The sequence below is a fragment of the Neodiprion fabricii genome, chromosome 2 (assembly GCF_021155785.1).
Source record: "Neodiprion fabricii isolate iyNeoFabr1 chromosome 2, iyNeoFabr1.1, whole genome shotgun sequence".
Classification (NCBI taxonomy): Eukaryota; Metazoa; Arthropoda; class Insecta; order Hymenoptera; family Diprionidae; genus Neodiprion; species Neodiprion fabricii.
In genome coordinates this window covers 20985930-21011034 of record NC_060240.1, presented here as the reverse complement: position 1 = coordinate 21011034, position 25105 = coordinate 20985930, and the positions used below count along the sequence as shown (strand labels likewise).

General features: G+C 38.1%; 1 protein-coding gene across 1 annotated transcript in view; it reads right to left on the bottom strand.

Annotated features, from left to right (window-relative positions):
• Positions 1-846: 846 nt before the first annotated feature.
• Positions 847-25105, bottom strand: part of LOC124175222 — a 67346-nt gene continuing 43087 nt past the window's right edge. The window contains exons 9-12 of the mRNA XM_046555246.1: positions 5548-5763; positions 5035-5162; positions 4535-4670; positions 847-1219 (exon numbers count right to left, since the gene is read on the bottom strand). Coding sequence (XP_046411202.1) covers positions 935-1219; positions 4535-4670; positions 5035-5162; positions 5548-5763 — 765 coding nt within the window. The 3' untranslated portion in view covers positions 847-934. The remainder of the gene's footprint in view (positions 1220-4534; positions 4671-5034; positions 5163-5547; positions 5764-25105) is intronic.

Genomic DNA, 25105 nt, shown 5'->3' with positions numbered 1-25105 from the left:
TGTTCAGCTAATAAATATAATCATTTCAAAAAAGTTCAATCCTGACAAAGTCGAAGAGGCTATCCAAGAATACTGTTTCCAAGTTTGAAGTGAATCGGTCGAGCCATTTTCAAGTTAACGAGGATACTGCGAAACACGTCACCGAATGCAATAGTTCACGTTATTGTTAAGGTCATGTAGGATTTCTACCTTTACGAACGAGCACTTACTCTTTTTTTTCCTATATTGAATAAACAAACGGATGAAAAGGGTTTACATTACGATAGTGCATCGCATAAGCTATACACTTTTTGGCTCCGGGAATGCGGAAAACCACACAATTTTCTGACGATTTTGGGGATATGAGTAACTTCTCAAATATGCTACAAAAGAGCGATGCGCCGTCGGAACGTGAACCCTTTCAGTTCGGTTGTTTATTTAATATAGGAAGAAAGAAGGTGAGTTTGTTCGTTCGGTAATGGTAAAAGTACTACATGACCTCAATAATGCTGCTTCCTGTTAACCAACTTCAATTTTTTAACATTTGTAAATGAAGCTCTAGAAATTTTTTAATAAAATCAACTCCAATCGAATTAAGCAGTACAGGTTGCCGAGAGATATACTACCAAAGTTCATCCACTTTCTCAGTTGTCTACTCGTATGTACTAAATTATTGATTGTAATTGCAACATAACCATAGTATCAAGGAGGAAGAGGGTAAAGGGGGTTGGTGCAATAATAGGGATGAATGTAATGGCAGCTTTCACGAAGAGCATTTCTGGGAAAATATGTTATATTTTTTATTTTTTCTATGAACACTAAAGTACTGGTACAATACATTTACTGTAGCAAAAAAATCAGAAGGTTGAGAACATGTGCTAAAGTTCTGCACGGTGTTACCTTTCAAGGCCTTCGGAAGTTATAATTATATCAGGACGTACAAGCATGAATCTATCTACATACGAGTTGTGTGAGTAACGGAATTCAAAGTCGCCTGTGCTTGCAGGGGTTGATAACCAGAACGAGCGCTCATTCTGATCCGGTTCGAATTTTGCGAATGTCTCCACGATTCCGATCTCGAGCCATGTTTGTTTCCCGACGTGGCATTCGACTGTCCGAGTAACAGAGTAATCAGCTTATCCAACGCAGCTAGGTCCTCCGTTAGACTACCATTATTCCCAATAGCCGATGTCTGCTGACCACTCCCTGACGGGCCGTAAGCTCCAAGTTTTTGAGTCACCTGAAATGTTGGGAGTGCCATTACCGGAAGGGTAATCTCTCAACAACATAGCCATAACAGTTAGACATACAGCTACTGTTATGAGCCATGACTTGTATGTCACATATTGTTTTAATCTATGACCTTCTCCATTTTTTGTAGCGCCTTTTCATTCGTCTGAAGCCAGGCCAAGTTTTTTTCTTTGTTACAATAAACAAAAATTTACGTTAAAAGACGACGTGAGAGTTTCTTTCGTGCTCCAAACTTCTCTAACGTGAAACATGCGATACGTGTCATATTTGTAGAATTTTTTCACCTTGCACTATTTGTAAGAGCAAACAGATTTGCACAACGAGTTGCAATTGGTTACAGTAGCAGCCCGTGTTTGTTTTTCATTTCACTGAAGAAACATGATCTTTTAGATACCCGAATAAATTTAACTGCTGAACTTTAAGACAATTATTTATCAATGTTGTCGCTAAGTAATAACTTGTAATCTTTGAAGGTTTAACATTGACGTAAATCTAATTTCAATTGAAGGTTCAAGAAGAATAAAACTAGTAAGGTAAGTATCAGACCTCCAAATCACAAATTCTACTAAGACTTCTGTTTTTTTTTTTGCCCAACATATCGCGCAGCTAATGTGTAGTTTCATCTAACAGACTTCGCTTTGGTTACTTCACAATAGGTCAAGATGTTCAAAATTTGTAGTTACTTGCCTGGTGCTCTGGAATAATGAATATACCCGTTTATACTTGAATTTATGAGGTCGTATTATTTAAAACTCGTTGAACAACAATGAGAATCATAACTTCAGAAAAATATACACTACAGATTTCATTTGTTACGGTATTCCATTTGTGACACTGATTGTCCAATGAATTGTAACACTAGTCAAGTGAGGCCTGTTGGATGAAACTACATATCACAGGCTGCATATTTTAGGCCATGGAAACGACCCTAAAAGTTTGACCAGCATCCATGCTCCATGAGCCAAATACTACGAGTAGGTTAGAAAATACAAGTTTCACATAAGCGAAACTTGACAAAACACATCAAAAGTTGTCTGAGATAACATATCCTTCATAATAATTTTTTTTAGAAAGATGGTCAGCCTGAATGATGTATATTATGTTTGAATACTTAATTAATAACGAAGATAGAAAGGGAATAAATATTTTTGTTATTTCTCCGTAAAAATGTTGAGGTATGTACGAGGAACAAATCCACATCTACTTGATATTCAAACAACCAACTAATTCAAAAATGTATAATTATAACAATCGAAAATGGATTCCATTACGAATCGCGCCAATTCTTTACTATCTGTGGTACATTGGGCTCAAGTCTTATTTTCAGTCGTCTGTAAAATCAGGAATCGAGTCCATGCGATTCTTTTTTCAAAACGATGCTCCACATTTTACACCTAATGCTTCCCGAAAATATTCCCAGTACTCATCCAATTTGCCCAGAAGATGGTGAAAAGTTAATTATCCAATCAATTACGGAAAAAGCGTGAGCAGATTTGATGTCTGTTTTTTTTCGTCCCTTAACCGTTGAAGGTATACATTTTTCCCTAGATGCAATTCACTTGAAATTTTGCATGTATGGGCTGTTGCGATCGCTGATTAAGAATCTGAACTCGAAATTCAAAAATTGAGAGTGGCGGATCCAATATGGTAGATGTGAGGTGAATAAGTTACTTGATTTTTATAAAACTTCATGTTACGTAATTGTATGGGGTCACTGATTACGAATTTGAATTCGAAATTTTAAAGTTCAAAATGGCGATTCCAATATAACGGACCAAATAAAACAACAAGAACCAAAATTTTGAAATGATTCTGTAAAATTTTTTAAGGTGTATGAAGTTTGTGTAAAAATTGGCATTCGGATTTTCATGATAGATTAGCAGAAAATGCTGTTTGGCGTGGAAAAGTACAAATATCGACCATTTGTTTGCATGTGTTATTTATGCAATAAATAAATTTAATACTTTTTGTAGACGTGGAAAAATATTTTGGGGACCATGTAGATTCAAAAAATTCAAAAAATAAATTAAAAAAAAAAAACAGTAAGAGTGAGCGTCCCAAGGTGAATCAAAGGGTCAACTGTCAAAATATTTCTGCTTTCAGAAAAGGACGATTCATTACACACTGTCTCTCTTCAGCCATTTCGGAGATAATCGAGCCTACTTTGTCAGATCGTCCCATGTACCGATAAGCATCTAAAACAGCTGATGATTAGATTTCATATCATCAGGGTATACGCGGTTGCTATCCAAAATGAAAAACTCCCATTTTTGGCTCGATCCAACCACCCGATATGTGTGCTAAACTTTAGTAATCATCCCAAGCTGCACACAAGTTCAGATCTAACTATGAATGGACTATTTAAGGCCGGCATAAAGACAACATAAGAAAAATTTTACTTGAAAACTAACTAAAAGTCGACTTAATGGTGACTATTTGCCTTAGATGTTCAGGAACGATAAATAAGCCTGAGGTCAAAGCTGTGTCAAATTATTGTTAAGCTTATGTCCACAACAACTTCGAGCATGTCAAGTGCATGAGAAATTCAGAACAAAAAATAGATATCGTACAATAATCACAATTGTGTATATAGTAGAATCAAAAAGATCTGCTGGTTATCAAAATTGCAAAGTTCCTCTCAATTATTTTATGTCAACGACGTGTCGCTTTGCAGACAACTGTAATTCTGAATTAACAATTGATTAGTCATTCCTAAGCTTATGAGTGACATAATTTCAACTACACTCGTCGAACAAAATCAGTGAGCCTCCCCGTTTTCAGCCAAAAAATCTATTCATCGCGTATGGCCGCACCATTGACAGGTTCACTAAACTTGAGATGAGTTACTTAAAGATAGGATTACTCGCGAAAAAATGGGTACAGACTACATCTGAAAAATGAAACTTGAAGCCAAGATTTTCAGTTTCAAAATCGTTCTTCATTCAACTTTATATTTGCAATTTATGCAAAGTTACAATATTTGAAAGTTGAACCTTTTTTCGGTAAAAAATGGAAGGGCCGGTTAATTTTTTCCATCGGTAGACCTTCGTATTTACGCTTTTATGTCCATCTCAAATTAGGTTACTCGATTTTTTTACCGACAGTAAATCAAATATGAGACGATTGTGTGTTATTTACGAAACGATAAAAATCCCCGGACTAGTATATTTACTGCTTAGTTTTTTTTCTAATGTAAACGTACAAAATGACTGACAATGAGTAGGACGTAATAACTGTCGACATTTTTGAATCCCTGGTTTGTATAAAATAACCACATGGCAAACTGGTGACATGTTTCACTCACTTCTTCAGGTGCGTATTGCCCATAGCTGAAGCGTTGGACATTTCGGAATGTTTTGTCGTCCATAGCTTCTTGAACTGCTTCAGTTAGAGCATGTTCCAAGGAGCGTTGCTTCGTAGTGCTAAAACCATCGTAGTAACTACAACATTGATAAAAATGATAAGTATATCGCACCCAATGACGAAGGTGACAAAATTCAAAAATTATCATTTTTGAATTGGGACCATTTTTGCATAATATTCGAATCTATAAACTTGAAATGCGTTATTTCTGTAGTTAACAAATTGGTCGTCACAGAGCAAAGAACGACAGGTAACTTCCATAAGCAGCAAAGTTTTCACTCATAGTTATTTGCTTCTACTGTAAAATGACAATTTTTAAATTGCGTCACCCTCGTTACCGGAGTGCGGTATGGTAATGGTCTCTTGCCTGCAGTGTAAAAAATATTAGGCTTAATAGTTTGAGCCAAAATTGTACATACAATAACGGTATTTTATAATCACCTTGAATTCAGCGATGAATAATTATTTGTATCCCGAGAAATATTTTCACCACGGACAAGTCGGATATCATGTTCCCAGAACCTGCGCAATTCGGGCGTCGATGTGTAAGGCGCAGCAACTTCTTTGATCTGAAAAGACCCGCAAAAATGGTCCAATTTAACCTTCGAGGATCACGCAACAAAAGTGGAAAAACGATTTGATGAAAATTGATCTCAAGTTCTGCACCACGTTTCTTCACTGTAAGTTCGATTCGCAGATGAATTTATTCATTTTTCTTCGAATCTAAAAGCACTCTGTTTTCATTGTTAGTTAGATGTTACTTAGCGTTTTCAAGATTTTCTTGAAAACCTAAGCTTGTTAATTAAGAATCGGAATCAATAACGAATGAAATTTTTGAGCAAAATTTGTATAGTATTACGATTTATAGATCGTTCATTTTATTTCTGCATCAAATATCAAAGGCATTCCGCGGTGAAAATGAATAATCGTTACTCAATTGGCACAGTAATATACCTTCAAGACAATAATTGCAGTGATGAAGATGCATATAACGTTGACGAAGGTCAGACAAGCGCTAATTATCCCATTGCAGAAGAATTCCAACGGCAGATACTCCGTGTAGACGTAGGCATAGGAAGAGTTGAAGTCGGTGTACGACTCCCCCTTCATGTGCGGCATCTTAACTGGCTTGTATATCAGCCATATGCATCCTAGTGCCCAAAAAAGTCCCTATGGGGAAAAAATTTACTTAATGTACTGAATATTTCAAGTTTTTTTTTTTTTTTTTTTTTTTTTTTTTATGCAGCAGTGTAATGAAAACACCTTGTCCGTGATCCAGCAGGCAATACTTACAGGAGTCCACGGTCGCAAGTAGGCCGATTAATATATGCGCTAGCGACTCACGGGTCACCAACACGAAGCTTTTCTCACCTTTTTCTCTAAATGTTGAGCGCTAGGTCGGGTATGAATTGCGTTACCTAGCTCCAAACGAAACTAAGATATTACCCGGTAGGTAGCTGATCGTATGTACCGAGGATCGTGTGTTCGCGACTGGTTGCACGATTACAGAACGAAATCGCGTTGATAATCTCGAGGACGAGAAATAAATGGTGACTCGTAGGTATAATTAATATTCGACACCAGTAATTGTTTATTAACATGGTCACCTGTTATTTGATTGATGACCTGTTATTCGCTGCATTTGCCCACTCGCATTCACTCACACACACTTACACTGTTTGGCCCACGGACACTTGAATCTGTAATGCGTCACTATGCTCGTGATGTTATGATCTGACTGACTACAACCTGTCATTCAGCAGGAGGCCAAGATTATTCGTAGGCCCACCTTACCCTCTGTTCCTCTCTCGTCCGAGGGTACATGAACTCGATCATCTTGAAATCGCTTTTTGCGTTACACAGTATATCTCATTGTATGATGGAACCTTTATACCATAGATTTTGTTGTGACATTGTTAACGTTTATGCTTCGAAATAGGATTCATTCATCGATAATGTTAAGGGACTTTGCAGACAGACTGACGAGTGAAGCGAGATCGCGAATCAATGTTTAGAAAATTACTTAGTTCTGCAACTGCGGCATTTTTGTAGATATACATAAAAGTACCGAGAGTAATTGAGTGTAACGTCAGGAATGTCCAGTTATAGAGATTTCATTAATTCGATAAAACAGTAACTAACAGTAACTGGATTATAAATAAACAAATTCGGCTGGATCAAATTTCATTCGTTTTATTTTACACGAAAATGGATTTTTGAGAATATATCAGCTCAACGGTATTGTGCATGAAAAACAAGGGTAATACGTAGAAGTGAAATTGTACTTGGGACATACGTTGTTCCTTACCTATACGATTAACTCGAAATCGAAGACTCTAGGATTTCTAAAGTCACTTATGACAAATCTAAATTCAAAATTTGTAGTTGAAAATGGCAGATCTAAAACAGCCGACGAAAATACAAGGAGTTACTTGATTTAGATGAAACGTTTTTGAGGATGCTGATAACGTACTGACATAGAACTTCAAACGTTCAAAATAGCGGATCCGAAGCCATAACCATTTCCAATTTCTACACGGATAATGGGGTGTACTAAAACTTTGTTACAGTACAGTATATAACAGGTCGATTTGGCACCGCAATGTGAGTCCAAAGTCTTATAACTCTGTAGAATATTATGCTATAGTTGTTGTAGAGTCATGTGGGGCAAAGTGCGCATTTTTTTTTCAATTATTATAAAATTATAATTTTCGTATGAAATAAATTTAAAAAAAGTTATTCATTTAAAGGCACTATTGATTTAACAATTACATAACATGAAATCAAATTTACTTAATGGTAATTTTAGAAAAATAACAAAATAAAACTTAGTCAGAATGCGTACACTTACCCCAATATCGGGGTATATGTGCGCAGCACTGCGGGTAAGTGTACGCACTTATAATAACTTAAACGGTAGCTTCTTAAATATAGTTAAACTATATTTAATGTCATAAATATCATTTTTTATCAACATTTATCATTATTTATTTTATTTTTAATATTTATGCATTAAATATATACTCTCATAAATACTGTTTATTTCAATTTATATCGAAAATAAGGCTTAAAGTAATTAACATTTTTGTATCGAGATAAATTAAAACGAGATCATTTTCAACGAATTATAATAAAATCTTAGTCATCAGTTATACATATATCACATATAAAAGTACCTGTTTGATAATGAGTGCACTGTTCATGCCACTAGCTATGACATGAGCTACATTGAATCCAATCTTCTGTAGGTGGATCAACGTATTTTTCGCCACACAACGCGCAAAAATAATCATTTTCCTTAGATTCTACTTTTTTTTGACTAGCCTTAATTTTAACAGTCTTATTTTTAGTAGTATCAATCTTATTTTTTTTTTTTTCAGAATTTTTGGCAGTTTTATTTGCACCAGATTTGTCTTGTTTTAGTTCTAAACGTCGCTTTTTTTTAGCTATTTTTTCTTCTTCTTGACTTTTCTTTTCTAACTCTGATTTAAAAGGACTATCAGTAGCAATTACTGATTTTTTGCCTTTTCTTCGTCTAGTTTGTACTTTTGCTTTTGGAAACGGTTGTATTGATGAGAGTGGAGTAAATTCATTAGAATGTGGATCTACAGCTGATGGAGAACCTAATGGTGTAGTCACAACAGCTAAAGCTGAATCTGTTCCAGTTCTCGAGTGTGATGAAGTTGGTAGCGTACATAATTTTGGAGACGAACTTGGTTGAGGTTCTGGTAACATTGAAGCATTAGAAGTACTTGGCAAAGACTCTGATACGGAAAGTGCTGTCGATATAGTAGTTATGATATTCTGTGAGATATTTTGTTCTGATGACGTAGATGGAAGGTTAATATCAGTCACAGACGCTGCCGTGAAATCTTCTTCTGAAAAAATCTCCCTATCGATAGGCCATATCCCAGAAGTTTTAAAACCTGAAGTAGCATTACTAACTGTCGCGACTTTCTTAAAAGCCTCATTAACTAGTTGGGCCACCTCTGTTTGCCCAATGGCACGCCCTGGGTTGCTACTTAACCATTTGTCACACTCGTAAGCAAATTTAATTTTTAATGGTCCAAAAAATCCACGATTTAAGGGTTGCATTTTGTGGCTACTGTGTGGTGGAAGCGTAAGTAAGTGGAAACTATTCTCACGACAAAAGTTGACAGCAGCCAAAGAAAGGTGACTACTGTGGTTATCTAATATTAACAGCACTGGATTCTCTTTAGTCGGCTGTACGTTTTCTTTGAAATGGTGAAGATATTCCAAGAACAGATTGGTATTTATAAATCCAGAATCAGAAACCATTCCAATACTTCCTGAAGGTGCATTATTCAGTAAATAACCCTTCATTCTCTTACGAGGAAATATAAAAGCTGGTGGAACATAACTCCCCGTAGCACTCATGGCACAAACCAATGTAATTGTCTGACCTCTCTCAGCTGAAACTATTTTACCTACTAATTTTTTACCTTTAATTGAAATAACTTTAGGAATCTTCTTTGGTACAGTATTGATACCACTCTCATCCATATTATAAATTCGAGAAGGTTTAAACTTATATTTATCTTGAAGACTCTGTAAGTTGTCGTAAAACTGATTAACTTGAATACGATTAAATCCCATTGCTCTAGCTATGCTAGTTTGCGTGGGTTGTCGTAGATTTAAGTCAGGGTGTCTTTTTAAAAAACCATATACCCAATCACGTCCAGCCATCTTTGAATTCTTATTGAAACGATGAGAAATATGATTTAATTCAGCATACTCGTAGATCAGTGTTCTTAGAGTGGTCATATTAAGGCCATAATAGAGATCATCACATCTTTTCAAATAGTTATTAATCTCATTCTCTTGCTCAATAGTAAATGTTGGAGTAAATCTTCCTAATTTAGCTGCAGTTGAGTCAGATTTCAAACGTTTCCTCAGAGTACTCTCCTTCATTCCAACTTGTTCAGCTGCTTTTCTTTTACTTAAGCCTTCAGCAATTAATCGCTTAGCAGCATCAAATTGATCACTTGAAACGACGGATCTATGTGGAGCCTTCCGCTTATAATTTCGAGGCATTGTCGATTTTTTTTATAAAATATATAAGTATAACCTGAAACAAATAAAAAGAAATGTCAATACACAAACAACTGTGACTATCGGGGTAAAAGTACGCATTGAAATATGCGTACTCTTACCCCATAACCTTCTGCGCACACTTAACCCAAACCGCCTGTACAAAATTAGGTTAAATTTAAACACTGTTGCGTCATTCTACCAAGTTTTGATATGTAATTAGTAAAACTAGATATATAAACGAGTATACTTAGATACAACAAATACTGATTACCGTAATATGAATATAAAAGTATTTCGATCACAACTTGAGAAAAATCGTAAGAATTATAACCAAAATTTTTACTTACCAATATTACTAAAACTACGTAACTTTGTCAGACAAGACTCCAGTCTTTTGTCCAACGTCGTAGTGACTATTAAAGGCAGTAAGTTCCCCTACTCTACTGTCAACAGTTTTATAAAAAATGAGCCTGCGCACACTTACCCGCTGCGCACACTTGCCCCACATGACTCTAAGTATTGTATTATAGAATCGGAAAATTATCGTACCGCGAGGGTAAATTCAACTGTCACTATACCGTATATGAATTCGGATTAGTATTATTAACTATTAATTATAATACATATTTTTCTCCTTGTAAGTGTTGACTTCTGATGTATAATTATTGACCTCAGCATGTCCCGTGTACCTACTAACAAGGAAAGTCTTTCCGCTGACACCCTTCGACTTTGATGGAATTTATTTATGTTATTTTACATCAAAATCTAAGAGACGGGTATTTCTTTTCTCGGCGGAAAAACGTTTCTAGGGGGTGAAATTATCCATTGAAGTTGAAACCTCCGAGGGGTACTTTTCAGGTTTCACCTATTTTCACTTGAGATAATCGAATGCACCCAACTGGCTAATTACCTTAATGATAAGCGATGAAAAATGCAACTGGTTTCATATCAGGGGGTTGCATGGGAAAAAAGTTATAGGGGTTGAAATTCATAAAATCGTTATAACAAAAAAAACTATTGCACCTATCTCGATGGATTCAATTGCACTTTGAAGAGCGACAAAAAATAATACATATGGGTTTTCGCGTTTTTCTCGCGAATCAAGTTAAAGGGGTGAACTACCCCTATGTATGTTAACATTTAATCCCAATAAAACGGCAGTAATTCTTTTTTTTTATTCCATCTCCTAGTGATATGTCTTTTTAAATTTACCACAACCGTATCACGTATATAGCATTTATTGAACGGTTTTATCTAGGAGCCAACTTATTTATAGATCGATCTTTCGTTGTAAAAGTATTTATATCTGACTTATCGATAAGTCTGACTGATTTACATTTGGCAATGAGATAACATAAGCATACGATAAGCGCTTACGCATATTCGTTTCAGTAGATAAGACCAAGTTTTGGGATGACGCACAGAAAAACTGCGTAGTCAAGTGAAAAAAAGAGAGCGTCCAATATGCTTGTATCTTTTATTGATAATATGTCAACAGTTTAACAAAATAATCACCATAGCAATAAATAGAAGCGAATATATAATCATATGCTCTATTAGCCGTTGTAAGTACTGCAGTAATGATAGTCATTGAAAAAGTGTTTAAAACATAACGACTTTTTACACCAGAAACAGCAAACAATAGCAACTTTTTTACATCCTGGAACTTTACAGTGTGAGTTGCAGGAATCTCCAAGTGCAAAGGGTACAGGATTCAAACAAAATTCGCTGGTTTTTCCTCTATGTAACCACTTTTGTACCAAGAATATTTGAAAAGATCGATCTAACGTAGTGACGACAGTTGGTTATGAACAAGTGACTGAAGCTTCATGATAGTGGATAGGATATGACAGTTCTAAATCAAAAAATACCCATGATATTGCTACCAGCGGTTAACATACATGACGTAACCCGTATACTCGCTCGATTTTGCTGTGTGACGAGCGGCCATTTTGATGGCGGCCATTTTGATTTTTGCTTAGTCGGATGAGCAGCCATTTTGATTTTTATCGTCAGACAGTTTGATAATGTGATTTATTTCTTGGCTGGATGAGCGGACATTTTGATTTTTTCACCATCACCCGTAAACTTTCACGCTAATAGTTTTCCCCCAGGGCGAAGAATAATATTTTCCACATACTTCGAATACATTCTTTTGTGTTAATCGATCGGATGGTGACATCGTAATTAGATAGACAGGGAATGTTGATGACGATCCGTAAACTTTCACGCTAATAGTTTACCCCCAGGGCGAAAAATAATATTTTCCACATACTTCGAATACATTCTTTTGTGTTAATTGACCGGATGGCTACACCGCATTTAGATAAGCTGGGGATGTTGATGATGATTCGTAAACTTCCACTTTCAAGAATTTATTAGGGGGGGAGAGTGTGGTTAGTTGGTATATAAATCGCGAGCTCATTCAACACGTTATATTGTTCTCAAAGTTTTCCTGTTGTGAACTTCAGTATCCATAGTACGTCAAATTTATAAAATCTACATCGAACGTGATGGATCTAAATAAAATCAACCTCGTCTGTCACCTGGAAACGCTACCCACCAAGAGAATGTCAGATCTGGAGGTTGGGGAGGAGTATAACGTGACGGGGGTAAGACGCGTAAATACTAAGTACAGCACAAGTATTCTTCTCGCGCTAAATAAACAATTCGAAGTATTTTTACCCCCACGAATTGTAAGCCTCATGGAAAATGATGTGGTCCAATTCAACGCGATGCAGAAGACGATAATCGAGGGCATTCTACGAATGAAATATCAAGGAGGCGAATACGACAAATTTGAATTTTCGTGTGACAGATGAGCAATTTGAGCGCAACAAAAAGCACTGTTCCGACTTGCAATATGGAGATGATCATGGACATTCAAAGTTTCGTTGGCCCCAACGATAAATTTATACCCAAGGAACTTTGCATCATAAACATAAACTCATCGGGTTTAAGCCGCATTTTTTTCAAACCGCCGTCCGCTTGGGCGGATCTACCAGCTAAACACAAAGCTACTAACGCTTGGCTAACACGCAATTTTCACGGAATACCCTGGAATGCGGGAATCGAACCTTATCCTGAGGTGCAGAAAATTGTAAAAAAGGCTGTTAAATATGCATGCTATGTTTATGTCAAAGGTGAGGAGAAAAAACGGTGGCTGAAGATCCTTCGTGGGACAAAACCAGTAACAAACATGGAAGATTCACACATTTCACCACCATCACTGGAAAAACTGAAACATCTGGAAAAGATGGGTTGGTGCTGTGATTATCATGGAAACGCTTCAACGGGATACAACTGCGCCTTCGAAAATGTTCAGCGTTTGAAGAAGTGGTATGTCAAGGAGTGCACGGGGTCTCTCACGAAATCGTTCTGTCTTTTCGAAAAACAGAAAATATATATATATATATATATATATATATATATATATATATATATATATATATATATATACAGGGTGTCCCTAAATTGAGGGACACGGACCAGCCAGCGTGATACCTGACTGAAATGCAACCGAGAATTTCTTTACCGGAAGGTCGTCCGACGCATAGTTTTTGAATTATGAGCGATAGCGTTAAGCCAATCAGAGTGCATCATTTCATCTGGATTTGCCGCCACGGAAATTGCTGTTTTGTTCGTCTGGGTGAATTATTATTATTCGGTTACAAAGTAAATATCGGCACCTCCCCTCTCTCGCTGTTGTACCCCTTCTCGAGCGCTGACCTCGGTATTGTTGCCGCGGCACACGCTGCCGGCCGCACACCCACGGACGCACACTCGTGTGTGTGAAAATAAGCGAATGCCCAGCTACACAATACTACGAAACACACATCTACGAGTGAAAATGAAAATAAATCTCGAAATAAATCAGCGGATTTAAGATTTAATGTTATAAAACACTTCCAATCATCGATGTATGCATCAAACTAGAGATTTTAGATGATTGATATGCCGTTAGGGTTCATAATTAGTCATTCAATCAATCCGAATTATGCTTTCCGAACATTTTCTGTGTCTTTGCAACATAACTTTTCCACTAGTTTGAAATTCATCATTGACATACGATTCTTCAATAATGCGAGGAAACAACAACTCGCTGAATTGACGTGTCAATAGGTTTGTGAATCAATTACAATTCACCTGAGTTAACACAAAATAACTGAATAAATGAGAATTCACTGAATCACTAAAAATGATAATTGAAATCATGAGAATTATTTGAGATATAACTGAATTAGGAAGAGTTGTAATAAGTCAAGTTACTTTGAATAACTTTAGATTCGTGCGAAAATTTTATGTTTAGAGAGAAAAATAATTAAATTCAAATAAAAAAGTAATTTTAAATCAAGAAGAAGAAAATTTCCAAATACCTGAATTCAAATGAAGCAATTTGAATTTAATAAATCTATCCGAATTTGAGGAAAAATAATCATTATTATTTGGACCAGAAAAATGAAGTCGAATTACATGAATAAATTCAATTAATTCAACTCAAAAAAATATGGTGTCATTCAAATTCCCAGTTATTTCCTCGTCGATTTAATGTGGGTCTGGAGTGGCAAGTAACGTTCAAATTGTTGAGATCAATGCTAGTGATGGCCACTTATCTGAGAATAATCGATGTATCGATTAATCGATTTCAATAAAATAATCGGACACGGCTCGATTGAATTGGTAAAAATTAATCGATTTGGTAAATTTCTGCGTGTAGTTTTAATATAAGAGGAGATATTTTGATAATTCTTAGTCTTATTCAAAATATTTTGGTCCAAATAATAATAATTATTTTTCCTCAAATTCGGATAGATTTATTAAATTCAAATTGCTTCATTTGAATTCAGGTATTTGCAAATTTTCTTCTTCTTGATTTAAAATTACTTTTTTATTTGAATTTAATTATTTTTCTCTCTAAACATAAAATTTTCGCACGAATCTAAAGTTATTCAAAGTAACTTGACTTATTACAACTCTTCCTAATTCAGTTATATCTCAAATTATTCTCATGATTTCAGATATCATTTTTAGTGATTCAGTGAATTCTCATTTATTCAGTTATTTTGTGTTAACTCAGGTGAATTGTAATTGATTTACAAACCTATCGACCCGTCAATTCAGCGAGTTGTTATTTCCTCGCATTATTGAAAAATCGGATGTCGATGATGAATTTAAAACTAGTGGAAAAGTTATGTTGCAAAGACACAAAAAATGTTCGGAAAGCATAATTCAGGTTGATTGAATGACTAATTATGAACCCTAACGGCATATCAATCACCTAAAATCTCTAGTTTTATGCATACATCGATGATTGGAAGTGTTTTATAACATTAAATCTTAAATCCGCTGATTTATTCCGAGATTTATTTTTATTTTCACTCGTGTATGTGTGTTTCGTAGTATTCTGTAGCTGGGCATTCGCTTATTTTCACACACACGAGTGTGCGTCCGTGGGTGTGCGGCCGGCAGCGTGTGCCGCGGCAACAATACCGAGGTCAGCGCTCGAGAAGGGGTACAACAGCGAGTGAGGGGAGGTGCCGATATTTACTTTGTAACCGAATAATAATAATTCGCCCAGACGAACAAAACAGCAATTTCCGTGGCGGCAAATCCAGATGAAATGGTGCACTCTGATTGGCCTAACGCTATCGCTTATAATTCAAAAACTATGCGTCGGACGAGCTTCCGGTAAAGAAATTCTCGGTTGCATTTCAGTCAGGTATCACGCTCGCTGGTCCGTGTCCCTCAATTTAGGGACACCCTGTATATATATATATATATATTTCGAATTACATTTACACCTAATTTTAAGTAATATAATTTATTCAAATAAATGTAAAATATATATATATATATATATATATAAAAAAATAAATATATATATATGTGAATGTATTGTTGAAGGCAGCATCTGTTCAAAGAAATAAAAATACTTATTAATCACAGTTTATTGATGGCATAATTAGCATTATTTCGTAGCTTTGTCATACGGTACATCATAACCCTGAAGTTAAATCCCCAAATAGTTTAAAGAAAAGAATATTCCATTAATGGGTAGAAATTTTCTATTGTTTTATTTATCATGTGGGTGGGTGGGTGGGTGAACTTTTCAAACAATAGGGGTTGGATGCTTTGAATAGATGTTTTTTATTGATCAACAATTACATTCTGTTTTCAGCTTATACATAATAATGGTGATAGATCATCATATTTTAAATTGAGCAAATAAATTTACACATATTTCCATTATTCACGCAATAATAGTAATAATAATTAAACTTACCATCTCAAAATTGACTTATACCAATTTATTCACAGTACCAGTAATCGGAATATATTCAACAATGCGATCATGCAAGATAATGCAGTAGGCAGAAGTGTGTGGGGGGAACGCAATGCTAGAGTCAAATTCCAATCGAATGTCGATAGGTCCAGTTTTCAATGTTTCGTTCTGCTTGGAGCAATCGATGGCAATAAGGGGGGTGCGGTTTAAAAATTCACGCTTCGATAGCAAAGGCTCAGCTTCTTTGATGTAGGAAGTCATTTGAAACCGAACATACATACCATAGGGAATGGCGTATTGATTATTGTATATATCAAGATTCATATTTCCGTAGGGATAGCACTGTGAGTTGAGGAAGAGTTTTACATCTCTGATCCGACAATGATCAAATACGCCAGCATTTTTCAGCGGCTCGTTTCTCCTTGCAATTTGAAATCCTAGAAAGGCATATCTCGGCTTCTCAAGCTGCGTCGATGTCTTGACTGACCGTATATGCCGCGTTGTTGACGGAAGCATCGGCGGTGTAGTTAAGTAGCTGGATTTTCGGTTTATCTGCCAGTTTGATGTATGGCAACGACCACTGGATTTTATTTAGAGTGATTTTAAAGTTTTCCGTGATCGAGGCCTGAATCACGGCATTCAAATCAGTGTTGGAACGTGTGAGAATTAACTCATGTTCAGCATTAACAACAACTCGGCAGTAATCCTCGGCGAAGCCTGGCACATAATTTAACGGTGAAACAACATCGAAATTTCCAGCGGCATCGGTTAGTTCGTTATCCCCACTTAAGCACCCGGTATTTTCCAAACTATATTGCTGGCCTGGACTCAAGGATACGTACCCTTCATAGTGCTGGTGATGCCAACATTTTTATTCCGATCAATCTCTACACCGTTCGACTCATAGCGAACTTCCTCAAACAAATGGCAAACGGCCGTATTGATCAATTTCGTAACCGTCACCGCAGCCACGCCATCATCCTTTGTGATTTTTCCATGAATGTGTAGAGAGCTTTTACTGGGCAGTAGACACAAGTCTTGATGTTGGACAACAATATTGATTTCATAGTTGTTCTGGAAGGTGGATGATGCTAACGGCTGATGAGTATGAATCTCAGAGTGCGCAATCGATTCGTCGAATACCACAGATTTCTGTATTCCTATTATTTCTTCCATGGTAACACACACGCGGGATACAGCGGACACAAATGATTATTTTCCAAAATTTCCGCGCAATCGAAGACCCAGGCTCTGGAGGAACCGAACGTTCAGCGGTGTCAGTCCTGTGGGCGATGTAAACGTTGTCAGAGGTGTCGGGCGACTGATGATTTGTGCCCATGACGTCTGACTTTTATAACTCTTACCCAACTTCCTCGTCTCAAACACGATCCCCATTATTTCAGTGTTTTTACGTGTAAACGCACAGTAATCGTTCCACCGCGAAAATTAATCAGCTCGTCGTCTTGATCAACTATTCTCAGCTGTAAATGCTGTATCGATAGTACGGCGATTGGTAGGTAAATGATGCTGGCAGGCACTTCGACAATCTTATATCCTGATGGAACGGTTGGGAAAAATTCATAAATCGTGTGAGCTCGACGCTCATTTATGTACGCCCCAGCGGTTACGTTACACTCAACGCGTAAAATATTAACCTTCAGTATAGCCACTGGTAATTCAGACTTATGAGTAACGTCTCGTGCTAGCTCAACCGCTTTAAATCCCTATAATCAGCCGATGGAATCTTTGGGCTTAAAGTCTACCACATGATTGCTCGTGACTTCACTGTTCAGCTAGTTGTCGTTAGCTCTCAGACTGAGGGTGATGTCGGAGGGTAGCTCCTTACGCGGAAATTTTTCAATATCCTCAATTTCATAGCTCCCCGTGGGTATTGTAATGATCTCTCTGCTGTTGTCCGCCCGTTTCAGGTAAAATTTATTGCATGTCTCATGAATATTGGGTATTGAATTGAATGTCAGGAACTCGACGAGTCCGAGAACATGGTTTTTCTCCGGTGATAACTCGATTGGGGGGAAATATTGAGCCTCCAGCACGGAGGATGTGCCTGACAGTGTTAACGTCAATGATTCCGACATGACTGACGCTTGCTCCTGCGGCACTTGTCTTTTCATAACTGTTCGTTGAGAAATTTGAGGCATAAGTGCCCGCAAATCACAGTATCATATTCCTGATACCTCTTATGATTGTATTCAACGCTACCAACACCGAGATACCTCATCAGCTCCTTAGGCGGTTTCAAATCACCGAAACTATCAAAATACGCAACATGGCCACCATTTTTCTTGTACGCAACCCGATGTGTCCCTGGGCCGTTTTTATCGTCAAGATTAATAATTGCGGATTCTCGCATTTTTGCCCCCGGTTTAGACAGATCATTCCGCATAAAAACACCGCGAAAACGCGAAATTTTCTTATTTTCAGCATATGTGAGTGAATCAATGTTGGTGAGAGCTCGGTGTGGTAGCTTTATCAGTTTTTTGCCGGACGTAAGTACAGGCCCATTCCGCTGCGGTAGGGTCACAGGTATAATCCCTTGCCCAAAGCAATCGCCTCCATTGTTGTATTGTGCCGTTGAGTCTCGTTCAACCGATGTTTGTTGGCACTAGCTTCGTTGACAGCTTTAGCTATACCCGCAGCACCGCCCACAAGAGCTCCAGTAGCGCTCAGGCTGGTCAGAATTGGAATGAGAAACGGCAGGAAGCCGCCAATTTTATCAGGCACAGGTATAACGCGAGGCATACGAGCATTCTTCACAATCCCACGCGCAGCCGCACGAGCACCCATCAACGCCGACTCAACGGCTTTATAATCCGGTCGCATGGCAACCTTTGCTGCTGTGATGATCGACTTGAGATTCACCGTTCTCTTCCGATGTTTATTCTTCCCACCTGTTCTAGATTTCTTCTTCGCAGCCACTCCAAGTTTCGACAGTTTCGCAGCTACGCCCATACCGAGTTTAGATTTAGCTTTCATGGTGTTGGTGACTCCCCAGGCTACCGCCTTCTCGCCCACACTAGCGTCCTTGGCCAAGCCGCGATTCCACGCCTTCTCAGCGAGCGCTTTGTCGGCAAGACTTCTCGCTGCAATATCGCGATTCTTCACGTATGCAATGTCGTGGTCTTTGCACGCAGCATCAAGCGGATTGATCCCCAAATCGCCACGAGCCAACCTCTTGGCTAATTTCGTTCCAGGTCCGCAGTACTGATACCCTGGTACGTGCAATTCAACTGGGACATGATTGATGATTTTATTTAACAAACAACCACCGCGTTTCTTCCGTGTGCACGTCCTCATATTCGGGTAACAACTAACGTGACTTCTATAGAAAGGGTGAATTTATATACCGTCATTTTAGTTCTCGTTGTCATGCTCACGAAGCATCATGAAATTTCAAGATCAGCCCGATAAACTACCTATCGAGAATTTCGATAAAATGGTTCGACGCGCAAAGAGGAAGATAGAAAAACGACATGGAAAATTGCTACCAAATATCGTGAGAGCAATTTTTTGCGGGCTATTGAATTGTGGTAAAACTAACGCTCTTCTCTCACTCATCACGCACGTCAATGGATTGCGATTCGAAAATGTCTACGTCTATTCGAAATCTCTCATTCAGACAAAGTATCAATTTTTGCAAAAGTTACTAGAACCCGTGCATGGTGTGGGTTATTTCCCGTTTCGTGAGAACGACGAGGTTGTAAAACTAGAAGATTCTCGCCCCAACTCTGTTATAATTTTTGACGATATAGCCTGTGAAAAGCAAGATAATATCAGAGCATACTTCAGCATGGGCAGTTATCGCGATATCGATAGCTTTTATCTAAGTCAAACGTATGCGCGCATTCCAAAACACCTAGTGCGTGACAATGCAAACTTATTGGTGCTATTTCGACAGGATGATATGAATCTGAAACACATCTACAACGATCATGTGAACACAGACATGAAGTATCAGCAATTCAAAGACTTGTGCTCGGCATGCTGGAATGATGACCCATACAGTTTTACCGTAATTGACAAGGATAGCGAAATCAATGGGGGACGATATAAGAAGGGGTTTGACTGCTTCATTAGCATAAACTAACATAAACTTGTACAGTTTTATTGCAACAATCGGTCCGGCAACATGGAGAGTGCCAAGATTCGCAAACATAGCGATACATTGAGTGAAATATCGAAAGCATGCGATGTCATACGTCGGAAGCACAAGATGCTCAAGTTGAACAAGGAGACGACCGAACAAGTTGTGGGAGAGGTATTCAAGCCGTTAATAACGCCGTTGCAAGAATTGGTGGATACTTCAAAGCTGCAGCAGCAGCAGCAGCAGCTTGTTAAACAAGAAATTAAAACGGAACTACCAAATGTTACAATGAAAAAAGAAGAAGAAGAAGAAAAAGATGGCGAGAGTACCAGAGATGATCATGATGATGATGAGGAGGATGAGAATGTGGACGATGGGAATTTCATGGATGCAAATGATAAAACACTGTAGTTTGGTGAAATTTCTACTACAAGTACGCCAGTGAAGAAAAAAAGGAATTCCATGGCGCGATATTTTAAAATGTTCAGCACAAGCAAAAAAAAGGATTCGGATACCACATACGGTGTTCGAAAGTTGACAAATGGTATAATGATTGGTGATACGCCGATCCATTTCACTGATAATCCGGTCAATGTGGGAGATGAAAGTTATGAGAAAACACCAGGATTACTTGAATTATTGTTTAGAAAATCACCCGATGCATTGGTTGCAAATGACGCGGACAAGAATAATTACATAAAAATTGTAACGACGACAAATGCGCATTGAAAACGTTACCAAGCCGATGGAAGCCTTCGAGATAATTTAAAAAGCGCAAAGTATAGAACTTTCATTGCAAAACACGTCGGCTCGCCGAAAAAATCGAGTAAAGGCTTACCCGACTATAAGATTGCGCGAAAGGATGGCCAAGATGTTGATTACGTCTACTAGGATGATCCGAATGAAATTGTAGATCGTCTCCGGCTGCTTATGGCGTCACAGGCTGCAGGCAATACCAGCCATTCCAACGAAATGGTCTCCATTATTGAGGAGTTGCGCGAGGCTGGAATCGTTTATTAGCGGCGGATGAACATAGAATCATCATTTGTTCAGTGACCGTCCAGTGATGAGTATAGACATATTTGGACGACACTCGGAGCGTGGTGGGGTAAAAAATTTATTCGAGGGCCTCCGGGTGTTGGATTCAAAACCACCACCGATAACCAATACGATATAGACAGCAAACGATTGTGTGATATCGCCGATCCGCAGATGAAAAACGATGCCGTTTCTATGAGAGTACTCAACCAGAGTGTACAGCGAGCGAATGATGGGCTCTAGAACGATATCGAGGGGGAAATTCGTATCATTGAGGTGAATATTTCAAATAATGCCGAAGAAATTCACGAGGTTATAAGATTTATGCTTGAAAGTATCAAAAGTTTCAGGAGCGATTTGAATTCGTTGCAGAAAACCGTTGAAGGCAGGGCATGGTCGATAATTAAACTGAATAAAAAAGTCCCAACCATTCCAACGAAATAGTCGCCATCGTTGAAGAGTTGCGCGAGGCTGAAATCGTTTATTAGCGGCGTGTAAACATAGAATCATCATTTGTTTAGTGACCGTCCAGTGATGAGCATAGACATATTCGGGCGACACTCGGAGCGTGGTGGAAGTAAAACACTTATTCGAGGGCCTCCGGGTGTTGGATTCAAAACCACCAACAACAATCAGTATGATTTGGACGATAAACGATTGTGTAACATAGCTGATCCGCAGCACTCCACCGATGCTGTTTCCTTAAAAGTTCTCAATACTGCTTCACAGTCTATGGCTGTGGATATTGTGGATACTTTTCAATCAAATTTTGAGAGTTTCGCGCGTAATCACAACGAAGAGTTGAAACAGCTACGCATAAATAACAAAATCGTAGAAAACACGTTGAGTCGCATCAAACATATTGGGGATCAAGCAACACCGGTGCTGGAACAAGCCCGCGGGGAATTAGTATCGATTGATGAACTAGAGTGGTTGAGCGCCAATTCGAAAAATTGAAAGGTGAAGAGCGGGGAACAATAAAGGCTGTAATAGCTGCTGAACTTCACAGACAGGCTCGACGCAACTATCCGCGCTGATTCGTAGATGTACGCGGACTGGATGAGACCTGGCAAGCTGATCTCGTCGATATGACCGCATACAGCTCGCACAACAAGGGATACAAATACCTACTAACAATCATCGATATATTTTCCAAGTACGCGTGGGCTGTGCCGATAAAGTGCAAGAGTGGGAAAGATGTTACTGCTGCCATGAAATCTGTAGTGACACAGAGCCGTATACCTACACATCTACACGTTGATCGGGGCAAAAAATTTTAAAACAGCGAATTCAAAGCCCTCGTGAAGCAACACAATATCTACATGTATTCGACATTTAGCAACTTAAAGGCGTCGATATGCGAACGTCTTAATCGAACATTGAAAAATAAAATGTGAAAGCGGTTCACTCTCCAAGGATCGTACGAGTGGATTGATATTTTGGATGATTCAATGAAGTCCTACAACAACACCGGACATCGCACGATTCGAATAAAACCGGTGGATGTTAGCACAGAGAATGAAAAACAGCTGTATCGTAGCGTGTACAAGCCTCGGCAAATCAAACGAAGTGATCGGGCGCGGAAATTCAGTGTGGGCGATCGAGTTCGAATCAGCAAGTACAAGAATGTATTCGAAAAAGGCTATACACCCAATTGGACGACTGAAATATTCATTGTGAGTGAGGTGAAAAATACCAATCCACCAACGTACAAACTTACCGATTATCAAGATCATCCCATCGACGGCTTCTACGAGGAGGAGCTCGGCAAAGTAAAATACCCCGACGGCTATCTTGTGGAGAAAGTATCACGCAAACGGGGGAATCAGGTCTATGTGATGTGGTTGGGTTTTGATAGTTCGCACAATAGCAGGATAAATAAAATAGACATGTGACATAATTTGTATTTATTTTCCGAATTACAATAAAAGATTTGAATATACAAATATTTCCACACCTATCTCCTTTGCATGCACATGTGCCATACTCTATACCATGAAAATAATAATAATATCTCTATCTAATAAAAAAGTTTCAAACAAATGAACAAGAAGAAAAAAATTATAATAACAATAGCCAAAAAAAGACTATAATAACAATAGTATAAAAAAGATTATAATAACAATAGTATACGCATGAAGTTTCCGGTGGGGTGAGATCCCGAAAACAAAACAAAAAGCATCTAGCAAACACTTTGACAACTGTCATCGGCTGTTTATGACAGTCTTTGACAAATATCTTTATAGGTATCTGTTTCTGACGCGCGAAAAATGAACATGCAAACGAAAATTATCAAGATGATTCCCGACGGGAATTGTCTTTTTCGCGCGTTGGCGTATTGTGTATACAGCACTCAAGATCGACACGCAGAGGTGAGACTGAGTATCGTTTCAAATATAATGGATAATTGGTCTACATTTGCGGGTTTTATTACAGGTCATGAGTCAAACGGTGCTGTGATTAGGTCACCTGGTGATTACAAATCACATATGAATAAAAATGGAATATACGGGGGAGAAGCAGAATTAGCTGCAGCTGCGGACATTTTTAAGATATGTTTAATCGTGTATCGCGAAGAACAAATTCATCCACACCGGATCGGATCACAAAATGAAACACAATTCTCGCTACTCTTTACCGGCGACGGAGACAGTGGACACTTTGATGTTTTGCGGAACCAAAATAAAATTCAGATAGCGAGTAGTAAGTATGAAAAGTAACAATCAGATAATAGTAAATCTAAATATATCACCAAACAGTCAAAAGGACAGCCAGGATTTACGAGGACAATGGAGAAAGGAGGAGTTTCGAGCAGCAGACAAGGCGATGAAGATGGTGGATGGTCGGAAGTATCACAAAAGAAAGAGGAAAATAAAATTGTAACTGCGAAGAACCAAATAAGCCAGAGAATAATAATAAGCAAATATTCCTATAACCAGGCAAAAGGACGACCAGGATCTATGTTAACCACAAGAGAAAGAGGTGTTTTGCGGAGTGAACAGCAACACATATATAGAGAAAAAAATAATATGAAGAAGGTGATTTTGGAGAATAACGGGCAGAGCGGTAGCAAAAATAATTCAACGAAGGGTGTCGAAGAATTAGAAGAAACGATTGTGATTATTGATTTGGAAAATAAATCAAGAGGACAACCGTCCAATGTGATGGATATAGAAGAGCGAAAAATTAGACGACGAGAACAGCAGCGAAAATATAGGGAAGCGAACAAAAAATATCATACTGGCTTTTCAACCAACGAACAGAAAGGAGGAGTTTCAACCAGCAGACAAGGCGATGGAGACGGTGGATGGTCGGACGTATAACAAAAGAAAAAGGAAAATAAAATTGTAAGTGCGAATAACCAAATAAGCCAGAGAATAATAATAAACAAATATTCCTATAACCAGGCAAAAGGACGACCAGGATCTATGTTAACCACAAGAGAAAGAGGTGTTTTGCGGAGTGAACAGCAACACAGATATAGAGCAAAAAATAATTTAAAGAAGGTGATTTTGGAGAGTAACGGGCAGAGCGGTAGCAAAAATAATTCAGCAAGTCAAGGAGATAGATCGATATCAATAGAGAAGGAACACCAATTTTCAACCATCATATGGAAGCTTAGATTGATGAAAGAAAGAAAAATAAGCACAGAAGGAATTGAAGTGGACAGCAAGTGCAGACCTGTCATCAAATCAACATGAAGGAATTCGCCTGTCTACTAGACAGTGCGTAAGGAAATAGTGAGACGCGTAGCGCCGAGGAGGGGTAGGCGCGCAAAGCGCGCAGGGGCAAAGCCCCTAGTAATAACAACAACAACAACAACAACAACAACAACAACAACAACAACAACAACGACAACGACAACGACAACGACAACGACAGCGACAGCGACAGCGACAGCGACAGCGACAGCGACAGCGACAGCGACAGCGACAGCGACAGCGACAATAACAACAATAATAATAATAAAAATAATCTGCAATTTTTCAATACGATTATTACACATCTTATTTTTTGCAAAACTTTTTTTCGTT